Source organism: Thamnophis elegans, chromosome 5 (assembly GCF_009769535.1).
Source record: "Thamnophis elegans isolate rThaEle1 chromosome 5, rThaEle1.pri, whole genome shotgun sequence".
NCBI classification, from domain to species: Eukaryota; Metazoa; Chordata; class Lepidosauria; order Squamata; family Colubridae; genus Thamnophis; species Thamnophis elegans.
The window spans coordinates 23,375,072-23,397,530 of NC_045545.1; the positions used below are offsets into that span (position 1 = coordinate 23,375,072).

Genomic DNA, 22,459 nt, shown 5'->3' on the forward strand with positions numbered 1-22,459 from the left:
ACATAGAGGCGTCCCGCGTCTATGGCGGACACAGCACCGGGGCGTCCAAAAGTCCTGCCGCTATGTCCAAAAGCCCTGCTGCTATGTCCAAAAGCCCTGCTGTAATGTCTGACATAAAAAAGTCCCAGCCCGTGGGCCAGCAGAGGCGGGTAAAACACACACACACACACACACACACACACACACCTTTTCCAGCTGTTTCACAGAGGATTTCAACTCTGCTCTTGTCTGCCATGATGAAAATGTAAAAATATAAAAGGAAAAAGGCAAGAGCTGCTGAGGTCAGGCTGGGTTAGCTGCTGCCAAAGTCCCCAATGGATGACTCTGCTTAACTGTTTAAAAAAGCCTCTAAAAAACCGCCCTCTACAGGAGGAGGCAAGAGAACCATGTGCCTCATCTACATAAGGAATTTTTCCGGCTTTTAACCCTTGCTTAACTCTGCTCAAGTGATCATAAAGATAGACTAAATGAGGCATGTGGTTCTTCCACCTCCTCCTGTAGAAGGCACTTTTTAAGAGGCTTTTTTAAACAGTTAAGCACTAAGCAGAGTCATCCACTGTGACTCTGGCAGCAACTACCTCAGCCTTTTTCCTTTTAATTTTCTTTTCTTTTCATGATGAAAGTAGTGAGGGTCTGCCTCCCCTGCCTCCCCTGACTGCACGTCACTTGTGGGGGTGCAGCGCAGGATGTCACCATCAACTGGTATTATCACCCCAAGCCAGCCAGCTGACTTGGATCAAAAATTTGAATGTAAAGACTAACAGAATCATCATTCAGCATTTGTCTAATTTAAAAGAAAGTCTAATTTTAAAATATCATTTTTGCTCCAGGGGAAGGATTTTCCAATTGTGAAAACAACTTATTTTTGCAATCCTGCTTTTCATTTTGTACTTATTTATGATACTCCATATAGATAACATATATTCAGCAATATATTACATAGTTATATGGAATATTCTCTGTAATTTGTTCTGTGTCTCATGCTATATTACACTTATATATAAAAGCACATTGATGGACACTAAATGTCCTCTCTTCTTCTTTAAAGAAAATTTAGAGACTGTAAGCTTTAATGATTGGACTGTGGCCACTTAATTTTTTAAAAAGATTTTGCATCTCCTCGGACAAGGCAGCTTTTAGCTAAAATTCTTTGTCACTTTCCTGAAAGAGGGTCCTGCAAAATGTAAAAAATTATATTGTATTGTATTTCTAAAGCTTGGATTATTAATGAGCTACAGATTTAGCAGAATCCAGTTTTCAGGGCTGAATCCTCTGCCCTTGACATATTTGCATTTTCAGGATTGTTTCCTCCTCACTCCTGATACATATACAAGCATTTTTCACAAAGGTTCTGGCTGCTTTTACTAAAAATTACACTTTTGCACCATAAAATGCAACAGATTATTCTATTTGCAGATACAAATAATGGAGATTTTATGATACCTTAAAACTCTCAGTTCTTGCATTTATGCTGACACCAAGAAAGATTTCCTTGTCATAAAAATACATTTTACAGATTTTTATCTACATGGCTAGAACCAGACTTCTTTGTTATACTTTTGTTTGGTTTAATCATAAATTTTGATAATGATTACTCAGAACTCTATGTACTTATATGTTAAACAAGAAATGTATTTGGCAGTCTTTCTTGTGACTGAAGCTAGATTTATGTTTGTCTGTGTGTGCACCCAAGAGTTCAACCAAAAGTAGAATTCAGCTGAATATGATGTGATTCTGGTTGCCAAGAATACACTTTATTTCACCTAACATTCAGTCTTCTCCATTTATAAGCAGCAATTGTTAGATTTTAAATTCAGAGCTCCATAAACCCAGAGGGATCAAATAACCAATTTCAGAAAGCTACAAGGAGGAGCAAGAAGCAGAACTGGTATCAGTACTTAGAACCAGACACAAGTGGTATTTCTAATGCTCATATTTATTATTTTTCCTTAAAATGAACATTATTCTTAAATAACATGATACTTATTTCCAAATTATTATGTTGGGTACCAAAGTTGCAGAAGCAAATTCCTTGCTTTTGCTATAGTTGTGATGGTGTTGTGATTGCTATTTGAAATATGAACTTGCATTTCACAAAGTAGTGTGTTTGTAATTAATGCCAATAAATACTTTTGTTTGGTTTCTGTTTTATTTCTTGCTCTAATACACCAAGAGTCTAGATATGTAGCTGTGAAGTACAGAATATGGTGGAAAGGAAGGAAGGAAGGAAGAAAAAAAGAAAAGAAAAGAAAAAAAATGATAGTAGTGGCTTTGGCAATTACACGTACAATCAAATTATAACCTCATAACCATGATGATGATACCATAATACCAGTCCTCATAACCTCATAACCATGATGATGATACCATGATACCAGTCATTTCAGCATCTAAAGTTATCTAGTTCCGTGATTGCTGATGAAAATGTTCATCAGTTTGCTATTAAGCAAATAATGTTTTCTAACAGTACCAATAAGAAAATGCACAGCAGTGTTGAATTTTGACCTTTTAAAAATACTCCCTACTCTGGTTTTAACTTTAATATTTTTCTCAAAGCAGGTGAAAATGTTACATTTATTTCATCCACTAAGAATAATGGTCACTTTAACCAATGCTGAGTGACACTAGAGATGTCTAAGGATTTGTGTTTGTTCAGTGTGCACAAAATCTGACTACTTGGTTTTGCAGCTCTTCTGATATTTTATTTTGTACAAAGTTTTTGCTGCTGTATAATTTTTTAAAAAAATATGTTTTATCTGGCAAAATTCAGGCTGTTAGGCTTCCAATAGATTTTACTGTAGCAAGGTGGATTAACAGCAGCTATTGTGTTGAAAATGCATTAATTTAACTTTTGCAGGCCATGTGATGTTTATAATCATTGGGCAGAAAGTTTTTGTCATTTTAGTCATGGTGGCAAAAAAAGCAATCTTATATTGTCATCCACTTGCTTTCTAAAAAATAAATGAACAACTGGAATCTTTTTTTAAAAAAAATAAAGTCTTCCCCACTCAAATTTCCAGGTACAGTTTTTTTTACAGTATGTTCGCTTAGATTAATATTTTGTCTTCTTAATCTGCATGACTGAGTCCATTCTAATTGTTTTCAAACTGTCTTCATTTGTGTCTCATAAAAATAGGAAGATGTAGGCTGCTAACAAGTTGACAATATTATCGCCATATTTGGCATTGATATTAGTACACTTCTGTTGTGTGACAATTATTTTCCTTTGCATACCATATGGTAAAGAAAATGTTTTCATTCACCCACACATGAACGTTTTTTTTTTGCAAGACGCATACAGCTTTTAGAAGTCAAAAGCTGAGCATTTCCCAACCTAGCAAGCATCAAAGGCCTCTTTTAAACTTTATGTATGTAAGATCTAGCGTTCCCATTCCTCCTGCCATGATAAGAGTAACGGAAAAGACAGATGGGCAGCTGTGCTTTACTGGCAGAATTCCTAGAGCCTTATTCCTGCTGTTTCAGTTTATTAACATCTTTCTAAAGTTGCTTTCATAATGCTACCAGTAATACATTTTCAAGTCTCTCATCAATACTCTATTTTTGAAGCCATCTCTCAGGTCATTCCACTCCATCACTGAGAAGGCCAGTACTCAATAATGATAATGCAGGTGGCATAAAGAAATTATATATCACTATTGCATGTCATTATTATGGCATTATCATTACCTGGATTTGTTCTGCTGCCTCTCCCTAGGATTATATGTATCTGTCTAAATTCAGACATGGAACAGCTTCTGACTTCGACTGGCTTGGAATAATTTTGGGGAAATTGTTCTGGATTCCATTACACAATGAATCAATAATGGGTTGCCAATTTTTTTACTACCAGTTCAGTCACATTCACGCATGCGTTTGCACACACACGCACCACTTCTACACATGTGCAGAGGCATCTGGGCAGGTGGGCGGAGTCTCCTGCCACTTCTACTACCGGTTCACCCGATCTGGGCTGAACCAGGAGCAACCCACCTCTGCAATGAACACTTTCCAAACACTACATGGAAATTGATGGCTCAGAGCTGTTCACTGTTAAAAGTAAAAAGTACTTTTTGGACATGGCCAAAAATCATGTTTGTCTTTTGATCATTCTCCAAAGCACTTGAAGCATTGTCTAGTGGTTAAAGCATCAGACTAGAACCCAGGAGATTGGGAGTTCTAGTCCTGCCTTAGGCATGAAAAACCAGCTGGGTAACTTTGGGCCAATCAACTCTCTCCCAACCCAATCCACTTCAAAGGTTTATTGTTCAGCAACTGTTTTATACTTATGACCATTGTGGTGTCCTGAAGTCATGCAATCCCCTTTTGTGATCTTCTGACAAACAAAGTTAATGGGGAAGCCAGATTCACTTAACAACCATTTAAATAGTTTAAAGACCACACTGATTCACTTAAAAACAGTGGCAAGAAAAGTCATAAAAATGAGGCAAAATGCACTTAACAAATTTCTCACTTAGTAACACAAATTTTGGACTCAATTCTGGTTGTAAGTCAAGGACTACCTGTATTTATCCTGTACATGATACCTGGATGGTGGTGTGGTTGAAATTGTCATCAAAACACCACTGAAATGAATTTATGGGGCTTGCCCCAGTCTTCTTACTGTACATATGTGCTATCCCAAATAGTGAAGTCTCTGAGCTTGGTTGTTTTCTTGCAGACATTTCATTACTGCACTGATGATGTTACCCAGTTTGCTTATGAAATGTCTTCAAATATTCTTTTCTACCGGTACTCAAAAAATATTTTGAATTTACGTAATAATAAACCCTCCTGACTTATCTCAATGATAGAGACTCCAGGATGTACTTCACAGGTACAAATATTGTTGTAATGGGTATTTCCTGGCATGAAAGAGGAACTAAAAGGAGAAAAACTAGAGCCTAGATAGGGAAGCCAAATACAACTACATGATTTAACCACACTCATATTAATAATGAAGCTATCCTCTGACTTCATACGAACCTCAAAACTAGCATGGATAGGAGTTCTTTGGGGCAATTCTAAACTCACTTGACATCTCTCTGTTTAAAATTAATTCACAGAACTCTGATTTGTTGTTTGGGAACTCACCATGTTAGCAAGGGCATCAGTATGGTGCATCAGAAAAGCTTATACAAGGTATGTTTTAGGTATGTTTGCTCATGAAATATCTTGATAGAAGGGGAAGGATTTATATATCAATGGGCTGATGCCCAAAATGCCTGATCATCCCCATGTTGGGGATGTATGAATGGCAATATCATGAGTGAGGAAAAGAATAGTTTCTGGTTTTTCAAATGTCTCTGAGTGTGATGTATTCTCCCCCCATCCCAATACTACTTCTTTATCCCTTTCTTCTGTCTCTTCATTTTACAATATGTCATATTCCAATCTTTCCTCCATTATTCTATAAAAATAGTTCATCCATAATTAGTTTTTAACTTAGTTCTCTCTCTGTCATACACACACAGAGAATAACAGTGTAACAGAATTGGAAGGGGTTTTGAAGTCTTCTAGTGACTAGTCTAGTTTTAACCTCCTGCTCAGGCAGGAAACCCTATACCCGTGATGACAAACTTATGGCACATGTGCCAGAAATGATACCCAGAGCGATCTCTCTGGGCACACCAGCCATCATCCGTTGCTCTTCCGAGTTACGCCAGAAACTGGAAGAGAAGCTCCCTGGCGCGCTGAGCTTCCAGTTTTTGGCATGTGAATGCATGCCAGCCAGCTGGTCTTTGTGTGCACATGCATGCCAGAAACTGGAAGACCAGGTGACCGGCACATATGCACACACCAAAACACAGAAGCTCAGAGCACCAGGGAGCTCCCCCCCCCGTGCACGCACCCCCGTTTTAGCACTCAGTGCCAAAAAGGTTCACCAACACTGCCCTATACCATTTTAGACAAACAGTTGTCCAATCTCCTTCAAAAAAAAATTCCAATGTTGGAGCATTCACAGCTTCTGGAGGCAAATTGTTCCAATTGTTCTGTCAGGAAATGGCCCCTTTGTTCTGGATTGCTTCTCTCCTTGATTAGTTTCCATCCATTGCTTCTTGTCCTGCCTTCAGGTACTTTGGAGAACAGGTTGGCTCCCTCTTCTTTGTGACAACCCCTTAGATATTGAATACTGTTATCATGTCACCCCTGGACAACTGTCTTAATTATGAGAAGCCTTCTCTTATTTGCACTATGCACTATATATGTGGGGGACTTTTGTGTCCAGTAGTGCTCCTCTCCCAGTCTCAACTATACCAGAGAGTGTGTGTGTTTCTAGCAGAGACATTACCACCAACGTGATCAAGAATGGGGGCAGGTGAGATGATGCTTAACCAGACTGTGCTAATGGAAGGTTGCTTTCTTTGGAAATACCTCTGAAGTGGTCTGAGTTAGAAGCAGCTGCGCTCAAAGGACAAATAATGTAAACCGAAAGATATGATTTTTTCACAAACTTCTTTTCACTCTGGTAAAAAGAAAACAAAAGGTTAAAATACTATTGCTATATTATCAAGCAAAGAAATCTAGAAGGAGAAAGAATAAATGCCATGGTAAAGAATGAGCAAGTTGAGAAAATAGTGTGGTGTCTCCAGAACAATATTTTCTCCAAATCTCCTTCAACTAAGGCAGTATCATTTTATGATAAGGTCCCAGATTAAATTTCTGGTATTCTCGGGCAAGACTCCAAAATGCAGAATAGATCCTGTCACTCAGTGTAAACATTATTGAGGCAGGACTGAGATTCTGGCTTATTGTAATGTACAATTGTATAACCAAACAATATTTTTCTTGTTCCTTGTCCATGTGTTTGTATGAAACTATTGGATTTTTTTTTTACATTTGTTGCTGCATTCATTTTACAGTAGAATACAGCTTTAGTTTTACTTGTTAAAAACAATAAGCTAAAAAAGGACCAGCTTGCATTTTCAAGAGCTACAGGAAATGCTTGCCAGTGTTTTCTCTTGTTTTTGTCAGTGATTTGAAAAGGTCCACTGTAAATGATGCATATAGCTAATATCTGATTATGGTAAAGAGGGAAGGCATAAACTACCATCAGAGCAAATAAAATTAGCAAATGGTTTTAGCAAATGTCTCAGTCCTTCTATTTAATAACTATTCAGTTTGTGAAAAAGAAGCTGTCTACTTTTCTCTGCAGTAATTATTTTTTGAAGGATTCTTGAGATGTCAACTTGTTTAATGCCAAGGGTTGGTGAGGGAAAGGAAGCAGCTGCCTTTTGAGATTTCTCTTCTTCCCCTTGTGGAAATCATGAGGATTGGTGTCAGTATGCATACGCATACACAGGCACAAACAGACATACATACACACGTACACACAAAGATTCTTAGCCATCCTTCGTCTCTGAAAAAACAGGTGCAGATGAAAGAATGTTGTCTCCAGAATGTCATTGATATCGACTGCCATTTACTCCTGAACTCCTCATTTCATTGATCTGAAAACCACCTCAGAGCTGAAGGGTGGGGGTGGGGTATCTTGCACCTGAAGAGAAATGAAATAAAATAGCAGTAGCAATAGCAATAGCAGTAGACTTATATACCGCTTCATAGGCCTTTCAGGCCTCTCTAAGCGGTTTACAGAGAGTCAGCATATTGCCCCCAACAATCTGGGTCCTCATTTTACCCACCTCGGAAGGATGGAAGGCTGAGTCAACCCTGAGCCGGTGAGATTTGAACCGCTGACCTGCTGATCTAGCAGTAGCCTGCAGTGCTGCATTTAACCACTGCGCCACCTTGGCTCTTATAGTGTGTTTGTGTACATCAGGGGTGGGTTTCTCGCCCCGTTCCAACCGGTTCGGTTGGAACGAGGCCGGCGGCGTCCTCGCGCACGCACGCGGCGTCCTTGCGCACGCACGCAGCGTCCTCGCGCACGCACGCGGCATCTGCGCGATGCTCCAGCTGCTCCTGGAAGATCGCGCAGGCGCTGTATGCGTTCTGCGCATGCGTGGAAGCGCAGAATTCGTAAAAACCGGGTAAGGAGCGGGCGCGTGTGTGCGGGCACGCGCGGGGGGGGCCTTCGCCGTTCCCGGAAGTTACTTACTTCCGGGTTCGGCGACCAACCGGATCGCAGGGACCGGTGCGAACCGGTCGAAACCCACCCCTGGTGTACATGTATGTATATATAAATACATACGGTACATACTATATACATATACATACATGCAGTGGTACCTCAGTACACAACATTAATTGGTTCCTGGAGGCATGATGAGTACCAAAAATGAGTAACAAACAAACTTTTCCCATAAATAATAATGTAGTGAGTCACAAAGCAGCCGACACTGACAAATTCTAGCTTGTGTGTTAAGTACCAAACAAATGATGAGAACTGGGACAAAATTTTCACATCAGATACATTGTCAAATTCGATGAATTTTGAAGTGGTTTAGTACTAAGGTACCATTGAATGTATGTATGTATAAACATATGTATGAATAACTTTAATTATAATTCAATGCTATACATTTTCACCTGGAATATATTACCTAAAATATTGCAATAATAATTTCGTTCTACATTTTTATATTTGTTTTCTGTACAAGTAAAGTCCATGCTTTATTTTATTCATTGTATACTAATTATCATCCAGTACCACTTCTCTGAAACCTCACCAAAAAGCCTCTAGAAGGCTGTTTGAAATTAATGCCTGAAATTCAGCATTGAAGCCATGTGACATGAGCTCTGTCTTCTATATTCAGATGACACTTGCCCATAATGCCATATGGATTTAGTTTACCATATATATTCCATAGGTGTTAGCATATTTAATTATGGTTTTCCTGATATGAATTATTGATTGTTCATAGTATCACCTGAAATTGCTTACAGAATTCATTTTTACCTAGAGAGCTTTGGCATCCACTATATAAGTTTAAAGGCTATAACCAAGCAAGGAATATAAGAAATATATTAGGAAATGCTGCTGCTCACTTTAAAAATGCACACATTGTTTAGAGAGCACTCTTGTGATAACCTGAGGCACTGCAAGGCTGATGAAGAATCTAGAGGTAAATACTTTAGAAACCGAAGTGTAAAAAATAAACTACTAGGCATTTAAGCCAAAATGAATCTATTTATTTATTTGTATTTAAAAAAAAACCTGAATGTTTAATAAGGTTATAGGCCTTTTGTTGTGGAGATTTGACCTCTTTAGTTAACACTGAAATGAAGCACTAGGAAAATCTGACATTCTGCATAAACACAAAAAGTTCTAATTATAATTCTACAAAATATCAGTGTAAATCATCAATGATTGCAGTAAAATGTTATTCTATTCTACGTCATCATATCCTCCCTGCCAATAGATTCAGGTGTTAAAATTATTTTAGCCTAATACCACCTAATCTTAAATATTTCTTACTAAAGTCTTAAAGCATTTATTGTCTTAGACTACCTTTTGATTCGTTGCAATTAAAAGGCTTGATTCCCATCTGTTCTCTGGTCTTCTACCTAATTATTGCAACAGTAAATACCAGCAAGATATTTTATTTCTCTTTCATAAACTTTCAGAGAGCTTTCGGCAGTAGGAAAGTCATATTGGAAAGGAAATTAAAAAAAAAATACACAGGTTCTCCTTACTAGCTTTCTGTGTAAATGCACTAATGAATTGCATTTTTGTCCTGCAATCCTTAGAATCTTGTGACAGAAACCAGACGTCTGCAATATGGCAATTGCTCTGTGTTGCTTTGGATGGATTTCTTCATACCTACTGAAGCTGAGTAAAGGTCTCCCGTATTTCCATCTAGCTGTGAGAGGTAAAGATCCGAGGCTCAAACTCCATTTTGCAAAATCATTTTTAAGCCTTCTTTTCTGTGTCTTTTTTGTTTTAACCATAGCTGTGGAAGCAGTCTCTGACTAAGCAAAAAAATAAATATATACAGTGGTTTAATTCTTTCTTAATTTATACCATTGTCTAATTCTATAGATGGATAAAAATGTTGCTTATTTATATAGAGATAGTCCTTTTCTTATGATTAATCACTGACTGTCTCAAGTTATGACAGTCCTCCCAAAAGGGACATGACCCAGATTTGAAGTTCTTCCCCTAGTCACATGATTGCATTTTGGGTCCTCGCAAGCAGCGTGCATTTAAAGCCATTCACAGTGTTCCCACAGTCACTTTGTTGCAATTTATGACACTTTTTTGGTGGAAACAAACAATTTCTTCCATTTTTGTAAAAAAAAAAAAAAATCCATAGTGAACAATGGGTTTGCCTAATATTATGGTGTTCATTTTATGACTGCTGCAAAAAGGTAACAAAATTGAGTGTGGTCATAAGTTGACCTATTTAACACCCATAACAACTAGAAAGTACTTGGATATGGTACTATCAAGAAATATCTGGGCTGTAATCTGGAAATGCCATGAAAGTAAACAGAAATTAAATATTGACAAGAAAACTACATGAACATGGGATCATTAGGAGTTGAAATGAAGGTGAAGGAAAGTTGACTTTGTATCCTTCTTACATACAGAAAAGCAGCTCAAGGAAGCAATTCAGTATTGGAAAACTGCAGAAAGGTATAAAGTTAAAGAAGTTTGTCCTTCCTCTTCTTATACATAGCCTACTCCAGACTGCATTGGATTTAAACCAATTAATGAAATATACTATAATATAGGAAGAATATACCAACCTTTATTTTGTTTATCTTCAAACTTGGCCCTTGATTTTTATTTTTTAGCAACAAAGACAAGCTTTACAAGACTGTAGATGATTTTTTTTTTAAATCTGAAAGACAGAGCTTCGAATACTTATCTCTGATAGGTTCTAGTATTCCTGAGATATTCCAGAAATGCAAATGTTGCAGTCTGTCTAGCTCTCGTATGCCTCAATCCACCATTTGTTGAAAGGTAACAGTGTTACACCTGTTTAGTAGAAAATGCCATCCTCTTTGGTAGGGGTTCATACATTTAATAATAAAATTCTTAATGAGACAGTGATTATAAGTCTATCTTACCCAATAGAAGAGAGCCTTATGCACATCTATTTTAGCTGCCAAATAAAACTAATCTGATATTATCTATTACTGGCATTGTCAAAAGATAAGCTTCATTAGTTGAAATGTTGACACTCATTTTTTCCATGACTTGGAAGAGTGAAAAATGAACATTTTTCAAATATGGTCATGCCAGTCTGGGTGCATCACAATTTTGCATAACTTAACAAAAAGATATAGCGATACCTTGGTATTCAACAGCTTCGAAACTCAGCAAATTTGGTACTCAATGCATTTTGACATGGAAAATTTACCCTGCTAGTCATCATTTGTTTGGTACTCAACACACAAGCTAGAGCTTGTTAGTATTGGCTGCCTTGTGATTCACTATAATATTTCTTAAGGGAAATATTTGTTTGGTACTCATAATTTTTGGTACTCATCACATCTCCCAGAACCTCCCTAACAATAAGTATTGAGGAACCACTGTAATTTATTACTGCCATGTAAGAGAGGAGGGTTTATTCCTATCATAGACCAGCATGACGCTCCACATGTAAAACAAAGGAAATTCTTACAAAGGTCTTCCTTGCAATATCAGGAACTATTCTTCATTCTGATATGCATCCCATTATGTTTTCCCCCAAACACAAGAGACAGAAAAGAATTATCTAAGACTTGAGTTGCCAATATGTTCTTCCCTTTGTGCTAGTAGGTGCTTGGGTGGGTTTAGGTGTACACCATGTGTACATAACAATGCAAGTTTAAAAGATATCCCACTCTCTCCTGATCCCCTGTTGTTCCTTCATGGAAAGGTGTGAAAGCAGAAAAAACAGGAGTCATGGCCCCATTGGAATCAGCTTTAAAGTCGTCATGTACGTTTATGTATGTATCTGTGTTAACAGAGAAAGTTTTGTTTTTGAATGAATAAAAAGGAACAAAAATGAGAGAGTAACTGTAGTTCTTTTTTTTTTTTAATCATGGATTTTGCTTGCCCTTCCTTTGCAGATTGTTGTTTGAATTTGGCTACAATCAATGCCTTTAAATTGACTGTTTCTTATTATCTTGGAAGTTCATTCTCTTCTATACTATACTATACTATACTAATATATGCATGTATGTATGTACATATGTACATGTATTTTAGCTGCCATATAAACCTGGGGAATCTGATATTATTTATTACTGGCATTATCAATAGGTAGGCTTCATTAGTTGAAGTGTTGACACTCATGTTTTTCCATACACACAGAGACACACAAAGCCACTCTGTGCGTGTGTGTATGTATGTATGTATAAACACACTACATATAGACAGATGAGTATGTACGTTTGTGTATGCATCTCTGTGTCTCTGTCTCTGTCTCTCTGTCTCTCTCTCTCTCTCTCACACACACAAACACACTCTTCCCCCCCTCCCATCCGCCGTCCCCCCCCTCCCCGGTTTTCCTCTGCTACAGCACCACCAGCACCAGCCACCAGGACAAGTTGCTACGGAAACGGCTGCATGGCAACCGGCTCTGAGCCTGGGGTCCGTCTGCTGCTACTGCTGCTGCTGCTACTGCTACTGCCGCCGCCGCTGCCGCCGCCGCTTCTCTGGCTGGCTCATTCTCCCGCGCGCTTCCTTCCTCGCTAGATGGTGTGCGAGACACCCGAGACTAGACACGCTCCGGACGCGGCCAACGAGAAGCCGAGCGAGCGAGAGAAAGCCAAGAGGCGGCAGCGGGAGCAAGAGAGCCGGAGAGGCGAAAGGAGGACGCGCGGTTTGTGCCAGGACAGAGGAAGGCGGCTGCTTTCTGCCTTCGCGCCCGCCCGCCTGCCTGTTTCGCCCGGGGGGTCGACGCGGAACTAGAGCCGCGAGCCGGAGCGCAGCCTTCGAGAGGGCATGGACGTGATGCTCCTGGTCCAGGGCGCTTGTTGCTCCAACCAGTGGCTGGCCGCGGTGCTGCTCAGCCTCTGCTGCTTGTTGCCCTCCTGTCTCCCCGCCGGTCAAAGTGTAGACTTCCCCGGGACGGCTGTGGAGAATCTGGTGGTCCGGAAAGGGGACACGGCGGTGCTGAGGTAGGACTCGACTCAGCCTCCTATCCGAGCTTGGCCGGGTTGTGTGTTTGGCGCGCTCTGCTTGCCCCCCCCCCTCCTCCGTGTCGGTGTTGGCGTTGCCTTGAAGCTCCACATGCACTGGCGCAGCTCATCTTTTCCCCCTCCCGGGAGGTGGGGGGTAAAGCGGAGACTCTTTCTCTGCCTCCCAAATCTGCCGCACTCAAATGGACCAAGAGCGTTTGGAGCCGGAGCTTTTGGCCGGCGACAGTAAAAGGAGAGGAAGGGGCTTTCTTCCACTTTGAAACTAGACACCCCCCCCCCGTCGTAAGGGGGTGGACAGTAGCTCTCCCTGCCGCCCCATCCGTGAAGCCCCCTTCCTGCCTGTTCTCTTATCCCGAGGGGTGAAAAGCCCCCACATCTTCTCTTTTGATGCCCCCCCCCCTTTTCCAATGTACTTTCAACTCAACTTTGGAAGCATCTCCTTGTTGTGCTCGGTGGACTCCCTGCTCTCCCCCCCTCCCTCTCTGAGCAGACAGAGAGGGAGAGATGCTACGCAGTCAGCTCTTTCCCTGGAATGAGTTTGCAGCTTCTTCCTAAAGGCATGTTTCTCACACCCCTGTGAAAGCCAGCAAAGGCTGGTAGGAGCGCAGATATACACCCCCCCTTCCACTCCCCCCCCCCTGCCATTTGTAGCATGGCAAGCAAAGAGGCTGCAGTGCAGTGCCAGCCTTTTGTGTAACCTTTCTTCTCTGGGGAAGGAAATGCTAGGCTGGTACCAGGAGTTCTGATCTGTGTGTGATGCTAAAGACCACCCTGTCCTCCAGAACTGCCTTCCACCCGCCACCCCCACCCTGGGCTGAATGTCCCAACCGGATCTTTGCTGCATTAACACACAGCTAGTGCAGCAGGATCATGCATCCAGGCATGACGGCTTGGGAAGTGTATATTTGAAGAGATTTTATTTCGGGATGGATCCGTAATAAGGGGTTAACCAGTGCAGAACACACTGGATTAGCTACTGCTGTTTTTTTCTGGGAGCAGCTGTATGTGCTACATAATTGTATAACTGGGCTGTTCCAACAAGCCCTGAACGGAGTTACAGAATAGAGGAAACCCTGTTTTAGATATTTCCCGGGGAAGATGATTTAAGAACTTGGATTGCCACTTGTCTTAAGAAATGCAGAATCCCTGGTACTCAATTATCGGATGCTTTGAAACTATAGAAAATAGTAGTTACTTGTTGCAGCAGAATCTGATGGGTACATATATTATTATTATATTACTTAAGCAGCCGATACATGGAAATGTTCTGATTTCCTTCTTAGAATGCCAAGTTTGTTGATGGAAGTTGGAATAGAAATGACTGACGTTCAAATTACTTTCTGTGGGAGACTGCCTGATACTTGTATGTAACAGGATCTGCAGTGCAACCTTCCTGTGCCTGTGTAGAGTATTGCTCAGCAGTAACACTTCCTTGAGTGTACAGAGAAGCATGCATGTGGCTTAACATCCTTGGCGTATAGCCAAACACTTTTCACTGAGAAAAAAAAAAATCAGGCTAGACGATTATGTGAATTCGCTTTTTGTTTAAATACCTTCGGAAGTCTGCCTCTATTGAGAAATTGATTTCTTTTGAAGGAGCCTTTGAATTATACATGGTAACAGAATATTTTTTACCAATAGTAGCTCAATTTTGTGTGTGTGTGTGTGTGTGTGTGTGTGTGTGTGCGCGTGTTAAAAAAAAACTGTTTTAAGTTCCGTAAACCTTCAGGCTAATGTCACTGAGCTACCCACCCACCCAATTCTTTCAGTTTAAGTTTTAGTTGACATATTTCACATGTTTCTAAACTAGCCCTCCATGGGTGGGGGAATACCCAGGTTTTCTTATTATTTACGATATTAATAATATCAAGTGGGGAAAATGTTGTTTGCATCTTAAACATTCAGAGGTTTCCCTCTGCAGTAGTTTGAGCAGAAACAGTGTTGCTTGCATTGGGTGAAGCAGGTACATAAAGTAACTTGATCAAACGCGTCACTTTTGGCATAGAATGCCAATCCTTTCTTACTCCCCATCACCAACAAAAGGTAGATAAACATAGATGGCATCTTTTCATTGTTTCAAATTCTGAAATTCTCAGCCCATCCCTATTTATTTTCCAGACTGTTCTCATCTGGCTGAGGCTGAGAACACATTCAGCGTCTATACACTGCTGGCTGATACATTTTTCATCTGTGGTAATATGCTGTAGTTACACTCCATGGTTTTGGAATACATTGGAATGTACTGTTCTTGGGTTCTTCTGCTACAGACAGAAAGTAAATGCAATCTTAGTCTCTTTATTTACAGTACCTCCAATGTAAAGACAGCCATGGATCAGAGTTGATGAGATGAGTTTTCTATTGAGGTTAGAACTCCGAAAAGTGGTAAGTGAAAAGCCTTAAAAAGCCTTTCAATCCACTTCCATCCTCAAGAAATTTACATTTAAACTAAGTCACTCATCATGCCTTTGGATTGCTAGATTATGCTTCTACCACAAAAACATATGTATTCCTTTAGGCCTGGTTATAAAGCTAAATACATTATATAAATGCAGTTGGCATTTTAGGGTCAAGCAATCATTTTCATCTCATACTTTGGAGAGCATGAGTAACAGCTTTTGAAAGAAAAGATAACAGTGAGAATAGGATCCACTACACAATTTTCATTTAAAAAAACCACCCCAAGCAACTGAGTATAAATAGAAAAGGCAATATTTAAGCTATTAGAAAGCTTGGATGTTTCTTAAGAAATTGAATGTTTTGGATATTTTTATTTTCTTTTGCATTCCTTGTGTTGACTTATGTGAGATCAATGTTTGTGACAAAACTGGTTAAGTTACCTATTAGATACAGACTTACCAATCATTGTCTGTAATTATACTAGGCTGGGACAATTTAAATTTTAAAAAATCCTTCAAACCTTCAAATTTATATTAACAACAACCTAAACAATAACTTGCAAATATGAAGAGGGAAGAAGGATATGGATAACTATAACTGTTTTTGTAGATTTTGTAGATTTGTTAATTTAGTCATAGAACATATTTTATAGAACATATTTTATTTCAATTGTTCCATACTGAAACATTATTTTTTAGATTAAACATATTTGGCTTGAAAAAGGAAAGATAACAAGCATAAAGGTATATGTTGTCCATTCTTTGCAATATTGAGGTTCTCTATATTAAAAAGAACTGAATACATAGCATGCATTTATATACAGTTTGTTTATTTTCTGTTCAGGATCAAATTGTAGTAAATGGAAAGAGATGTTGTGCATATTCAGCCAATTCGGATACTTCTAATTGCAAACCTGCATGTCTGCTGGTGGCAAGTGGTTAGGATCTTTTTGAAAATGCTGACTCTCTGAGTCATTCTTCTGATGTTTTGAGTCAGCAGTTTGGTTGTTTAATAAAAATATAGTTATGTTAAAGAGATACAATATACTGGTGCTTTTAATTATTTTATTATCTAGTAGCAGAACTCTTACAGAACTTTTAGGTATGTCATATTGACATTTACATAAATGTCTTTGTACAATGGTGACAACAGAATTATGCAAGTGGAGAAGCTAATCTAACAAACTTTGCAGATATGCATTGGCAGTAAGTTGTTTTCTAGAAAGTAGTGTTTAAAATAGGTAACTATTAGTGGAATGTTGTGCCAAACTTGAATTCACCATATTGCCTTGACTGTATGATTTCTCAAATGCCCCAAGAAGAATAAAATTTGGTGACATGGCATTTTATGTTAGAAGTGTAGATTGGAGTCTTATTTTATTTTAGTGGGTTAAGCTGCTTCCTACTTTGTCATTAAGGCCACAACCCAGTGAATAGGAAGTCCTACTGAACAGAGTGCAATGTGTTTCTGAGCAAACATACCAAAAATCACATAGATTTGTTTTTATAGGGCTGAATAGCAATCCAACCCTTAGTAGAACTGAATAGAATTGAAATAGGTTCTAATTTACAAAGAAAGGAGTTGAGTAACCATAGATTTTCAGCACAGCTTACTGTTTTTAGGCAGCATTCCTCATTCTGATGAAGTTTGGCTACAGGCCTCCATGCTGAGGATTTGAAAAATTATAATGGCAACCCATTCAGAGGCACCAAGGGGGAAAATGGTTATAATTCTATAAGTGAGGCAACATGGTGGACTAGAAAATTTGTTCATTAACATTCTTATTGGCTGCAAGCTTTACTGGAGACCTGAATTGAATAACATTCAAGAAAGTAAGAAGAGTTGTGGTGGCGCAGTGGCTGGAACGTAGTACTGCAGGTTAACTTACTGCTTACTTCAGGGGTTTGATTCTGACTGGCTCTAGGTTGACTCAGCCTTCCATCCTTCCAAGATCACTAAAATGAGAACCCAGATTGTTGGGGGCAATAGGCTGACTCTGAAAAAAAATCCTTAGAGAGGGCTGTAAACCACTGTGAAGGACTATATAAGTCCATGTCAGTGTTCCAAGTTATTCCTATTTTGTTATAGGCTGATGAAATGTCAAAATTCTTTTAAAAAAAACCTGGTATAATAGTAAAAATGTAATCAGGCATGTGATGCACACATTACTACTTATATACTAATTACATTTATAGTGGGTTCGTGTGTTTTGCTTTCAACATTTTGATCTAGCTTTTCTTTTAAAAGAAACAATTAAAAGAGAGCCAGTTGGGTGTAGTGGTTAATGTGCTTCTGGTTTTAATGTGAAAACTAGAAGCCTTTGAGTTCTAGTCCCACTTTAGCCATGATAGCCATTTGGATACTTTGGGCCAGACAATATTTCTCAGTTCAACCCACCTCACAGAGTTGTTGTTGGAAAAAGAGGAGGAGGAGTATTTTGCATATTTGCCAGCTACTTATAAAGTAATCAAAGCAGGATAAAAATTAATTAAATGGATAAAGTTGTAATGTGTTTGTTCATATGTAATAATAAAGGTTAAGATAAAAAAGTAGGTCACAAGTTCCACTTCAATCTTTTTTATGAAACAGTAACTCAAAGGGCAGTCATAGCATAAGGAGAAGTAGAGTTCTATGTTCAATAATCCTTCTATCACAATAACATACAAGAAAGAGTGGAGAAGTTTGAAGAGTGGAGCTTGTTCTGTCCTAGGTTCTCCCTGTGGATTGTAAATCAGCTCCTTTTTCTGTCAACATCAAGATGGCATATTATACAGGGACAAACAGGGATATGAATGCTAGGCTCTTTCTAGTTTCCTGATCTTCATTTTGTATAATTATCATTGAATATGGCTTAATAGCTAGACTCAACCTTGAACCTAGGAAGTTGACAAAACAAGTTCAGTTTACAATTTCCCTTTGTGAATATCATTAAATGAAGTGAAGAACAAAAACAAAATCTGAAAATTACTGTCTCCAAGAAAAAATCATTAAAAAAGTAAGAAAACGGTTTATTCCTATATCAGCAGTGTTTTCATGTATGTGTCTTTCTTTACTCCTAAACCAGCTGCAATTTGTTGCTTTAAAGAAATAAACTTGTTTCTCCCGGCATCACCTTCTTCTAGCCATCAGTTCACTCTATAATGGGATTAGAATCCACCAAATGGAACTCAATAATGGGATACATACTGAACACAAGAAAATGCATTGCGCTTTGAGGATCTTCAATATATAGACTTATTCACTCTCTTGCGTCTTTATTACAAATATTTTTCTTGTATGCATAAATCCACAGACAAAAAAAAATGCATCGAGCAGCAATGTAACTTTGTTCCCAAATCACTTAATTGCAATAGCAATAAAGTAGACTCAACTATTTTTGGAATCCTTTCTAAAAGAAATCTTTACGTTACGTTTTCTGATACTCTTCCTGCAAGTTATCGTTCCAATTAAATATTGTCCAATTTTCTGAGAATTTTAGAAATGGAAGTTTAACCCATTTGGAGTCAATTGGCTTAGGAAGATTGTTCTAATTTTCTATTTTGTGTTGGATTACTTTTTGAAATACATTTCCCAACTGTTGACTTTTCCTTATTGTCACTAATTAAAAGTCTAGAACAAGTCTAGAAACATAATGGGGGGTGATTTTTAAATCTTACTTTCATTTAAAGAAAGGTATTTTGCATTTCCATTGCCATAAGAGTTGTAAGCTTCTGATGCAGGCATAAATTGCACATATCCTTTAAAATGAAATTTGAAAAATTTATTCAAAGGAACCCATTAAATCATGTATATATGAAGTATGATTTAATATTTAATTTAAGAGACGTGGTGGCTCAGTGCCTAAGATGCTGAGCTTGTCGATCAAAAAGATTGGCAGTTCGAATCCCTAGCACCGCGTAACGGAGTGTGCTCCCGTTACTTGTCTCAGCTTCTGCTAACTTAGCAATTCGAAAGCATGTAAAAATGCAAGTAGAAAAATAGGAACCACCTTTGGTGGAAAGGTAACAGTGCTCCGTGCCTTCGGTGTTTAGCCATGCCGACCACGTGACCACAGAGATGTCTTTGGGCAGCTGGCTCTTCGACCTTGAAATGGAGATGAGCACCGCTCCCTAGAGTTGGGAAAGACTAGCACATATGTGAGAGGGGAATCTTTACCCTTTACCTTCTGAGCAAGGCTCAGAAATAATGTTGACTAAATGTTTGTTAACTAAACATTAACAAACGGCTGTACCATAGAGATTTTGCATGTTGGACTCTGTAACTCTGGGTCACAGAATTTTTTTCAAACAGATTAGTTACAATCCTGACCATAGCTTTTCAACCAATGGTTTTCAAGTTGACTTTCTTTAATAAAATGAATGTAGAATGAATTATTTAAATACAATGGCACTGTCTTTAATGTATGTCTTAAAATGAATTCACAATCTTTGCTAATTGATATCATTTAATACATTCAAGGATTAAATTCAAGGATTAAGCAAAGCCTAGTGGACTCTATTTTAAAACTAGAAAAAAGTAAACTTTCTTTTTCTGATTCTATGTTATTCTAAATATCACATTTGAAATAATGCTAAAAACCTGTAGTATATGTTTCCTTAGAATATTATGTGGGGTTTATTCTTCTTTTTTCTAATACCAATTTCCTTTGATTAAATGTTAACCACAAATTAAGTATAATTTAATATACTACCTAGCTTTGCCCGCTTCTTATTGCATATTTTTGTATATACTATTTACTATAAAAATATTTTATATTACTTGCTATGGAAAATTCATTAGCATGATTCTGTACTTTTTATATAGCTATCAAATATAGTTTGATAATTCTGAAAACCGTTTTATTTTGAGGAGAGATTTCTTTCTAACAATTTAAATTAAAAGTGGTACTGTAGATAGAAATAAGGGGTTGATATTTTATCCTAAATAGATAATAAAGAGAATCATACATGAATATACAAATATTTGCCACTCAACATCAAGAGCCCTTTTTTTATGACGTACTACCTGATTGTCAGCTAGAAAGACAGCAGACCAGGTTTGAAACCTGAGTACCACATGAGGGGATAAGCTCCTGTCCTCGCTCCAGCTCCTGCCAACCTACCAGTATGAAAGCATGCAAATGCGAGTAGATAAATAGGTGGGAAGATAGCTGCAGTCTGTGACATCATGTTGAACACATGACTGGATAGTGCTGGATCAGTAGCCTGGAAACAGAGACACCCCCCTCCCATAGTCAGCAATGAGTAGTGAAGTAAAATCCACACACACTCCTTTATTATTTAAAGAGGCTGCAAGGAAGTTTCTCAACTTGATTCATGAATGTGGAATTATTGAAGTATTTTTCCTTAGTTATCTTTTACTAATTTACTGTGAAATATATGTATGCCATGTGTAGGAGTTTAGAGTTAAAAAGCTATTTAGGGAAGTTATCTTCCTGTCAAATATTTGCTAAATTAACAAATATACACCTGAAAGTTGAACCTGAGGTTCTCTAATATACACTTCTGTTGATTGAATGAAACTCTCATTATAACATTATAATAAGTTTCCTAATTATAAAAATATTAAATGAAGAAATGCATTCTTTAGGATTACTGTAAAGTCAGCTTATTTAAAGTAAATAAAAACATATTAAATTTATAGATAGAAGACCCTACTGAACTGTAGGCAATGCTGTCTTTAGAGAAGACATATAGCTCAATTAGAATGGCTAGCATATGTACTGTAAACTCACAAAAGCCCTTTTTCAATGCATTTATACCTCTTGAGAGGGTTAAGGCAGAGTTTGCAGTCTTGCAGATCTGCCACTCATTAATGTTGACAGTATTAAGCTAGGAAGATTAGTGGTCTTGTTCTCTTGAAAGTTACCAAAGAAATTCTTGAATTTCCAAAGATATCAGTGATAAATTATACCAGTGATAAATTATATCACTGAAATCCACTCTCAATCATATTTACCTATTTTTCCAAACTACACCCAACTTTTTGACATTTACAGGTATGTTAACTTCATGACAGCTCTTTTTTGTAGTTTACAACAATTTTGTGAATTAATAAAATCAACTTTGAGTTCCATCAATTAATAGAAAAATAAAATAATTCCATTTATTTCTTCCCAAATTTGTTAGACTTGTTAAATATTGTTGAATGTTGTTGAACATTTTCCTTTGTGAACAATTTTGAGGGTTTGCACACTAAATTCAATATGTTTCTTTGAATGTAATTTATTTATTATTGATTTATTTATTTGGAAAATTTATATTGCTGCCTACTGGCTCATGGCAACTCAGGATGGCTTACAGGAAATAAAAACACAATATAAAATAAATAAAAAGAATAAAAAATAAAAATAATAAAATAATAACCTCCCATAATTTAAATTTAAAAACTAGTGGCAAATTTAATTAAATTATGAAGCATATTCATATATAAGTTATAGGCTGACATTTATTATGGCTTTATGGATTATTTAGACATGTCTAAACTATCACTTCTTTTGGATAAAATAAAATATTTTATTCAAACCCCTCATAGAAATATCCGTACTTGGGTTCTGTTTATGACATTGTATTATAGGCTGAATGTTAAAAAGGAAGTTTGCTATATTAGGTGGGTGCCTGATACAAATATGGCTCAGTTCATATACTTGGGAAAGTTTTTCAAAGATGAAGCATGTTTTCAAAAGCTCAGCTGACACTTTCATCTGCTGCTGAGATTAAACTGGATGCAGCCCTATAAAGTCATTTAAAAATTTGCTACTATGTCTCTAGATTTTGTCTATTTTTGCCCCCTTTTTCTGTTTTTCTATCCAAGAACTTGCTCTGTGTTTCCCTTGAAATGGTTCCTGTATATTGGCCTGTATTTGGAAATAGCATTCTGTATTTAAATAAATCAGAGATGGCCAATCTAGTTCCTTATAGTTAGTTTTTGTCTACAACTCCCAGAGTCACTATGGGTTCTGGTGTCTGACACTGATGAGAATTAAATTCCAAAACATCTGGATTACCTATTCCTGCAGTAAACTAGAAAA

At 37.8% G+C, this 22,459-nt stretch overlaps 1 protein-coding gene across 2 annotated transcripts in view; it reads left to right on the plus strand.

The window, feature by feature from the left end:
- The first annotated feature begins 12,835 nt into the window (after nt 1-12,835).
- The window catches only part of NEGR1 (neuronal growth regulator 1), a 547,611-nt gene continuing 537,987 nt past the window's right edge, over nt 12,836-22,459 (plus strand). For both annotated transcript variants that reach the window (XM_032218388.1, XM_032218389.1), the window contains exon 1: nt 12,836-13,011. In XM_032218388.1, coding sequence (XP_032074279.1) covers nt 12,836-13,011 — 176 coding nt within the window. The remainder of the gene's footprint in view (nt 13,012-22,459) is intronic.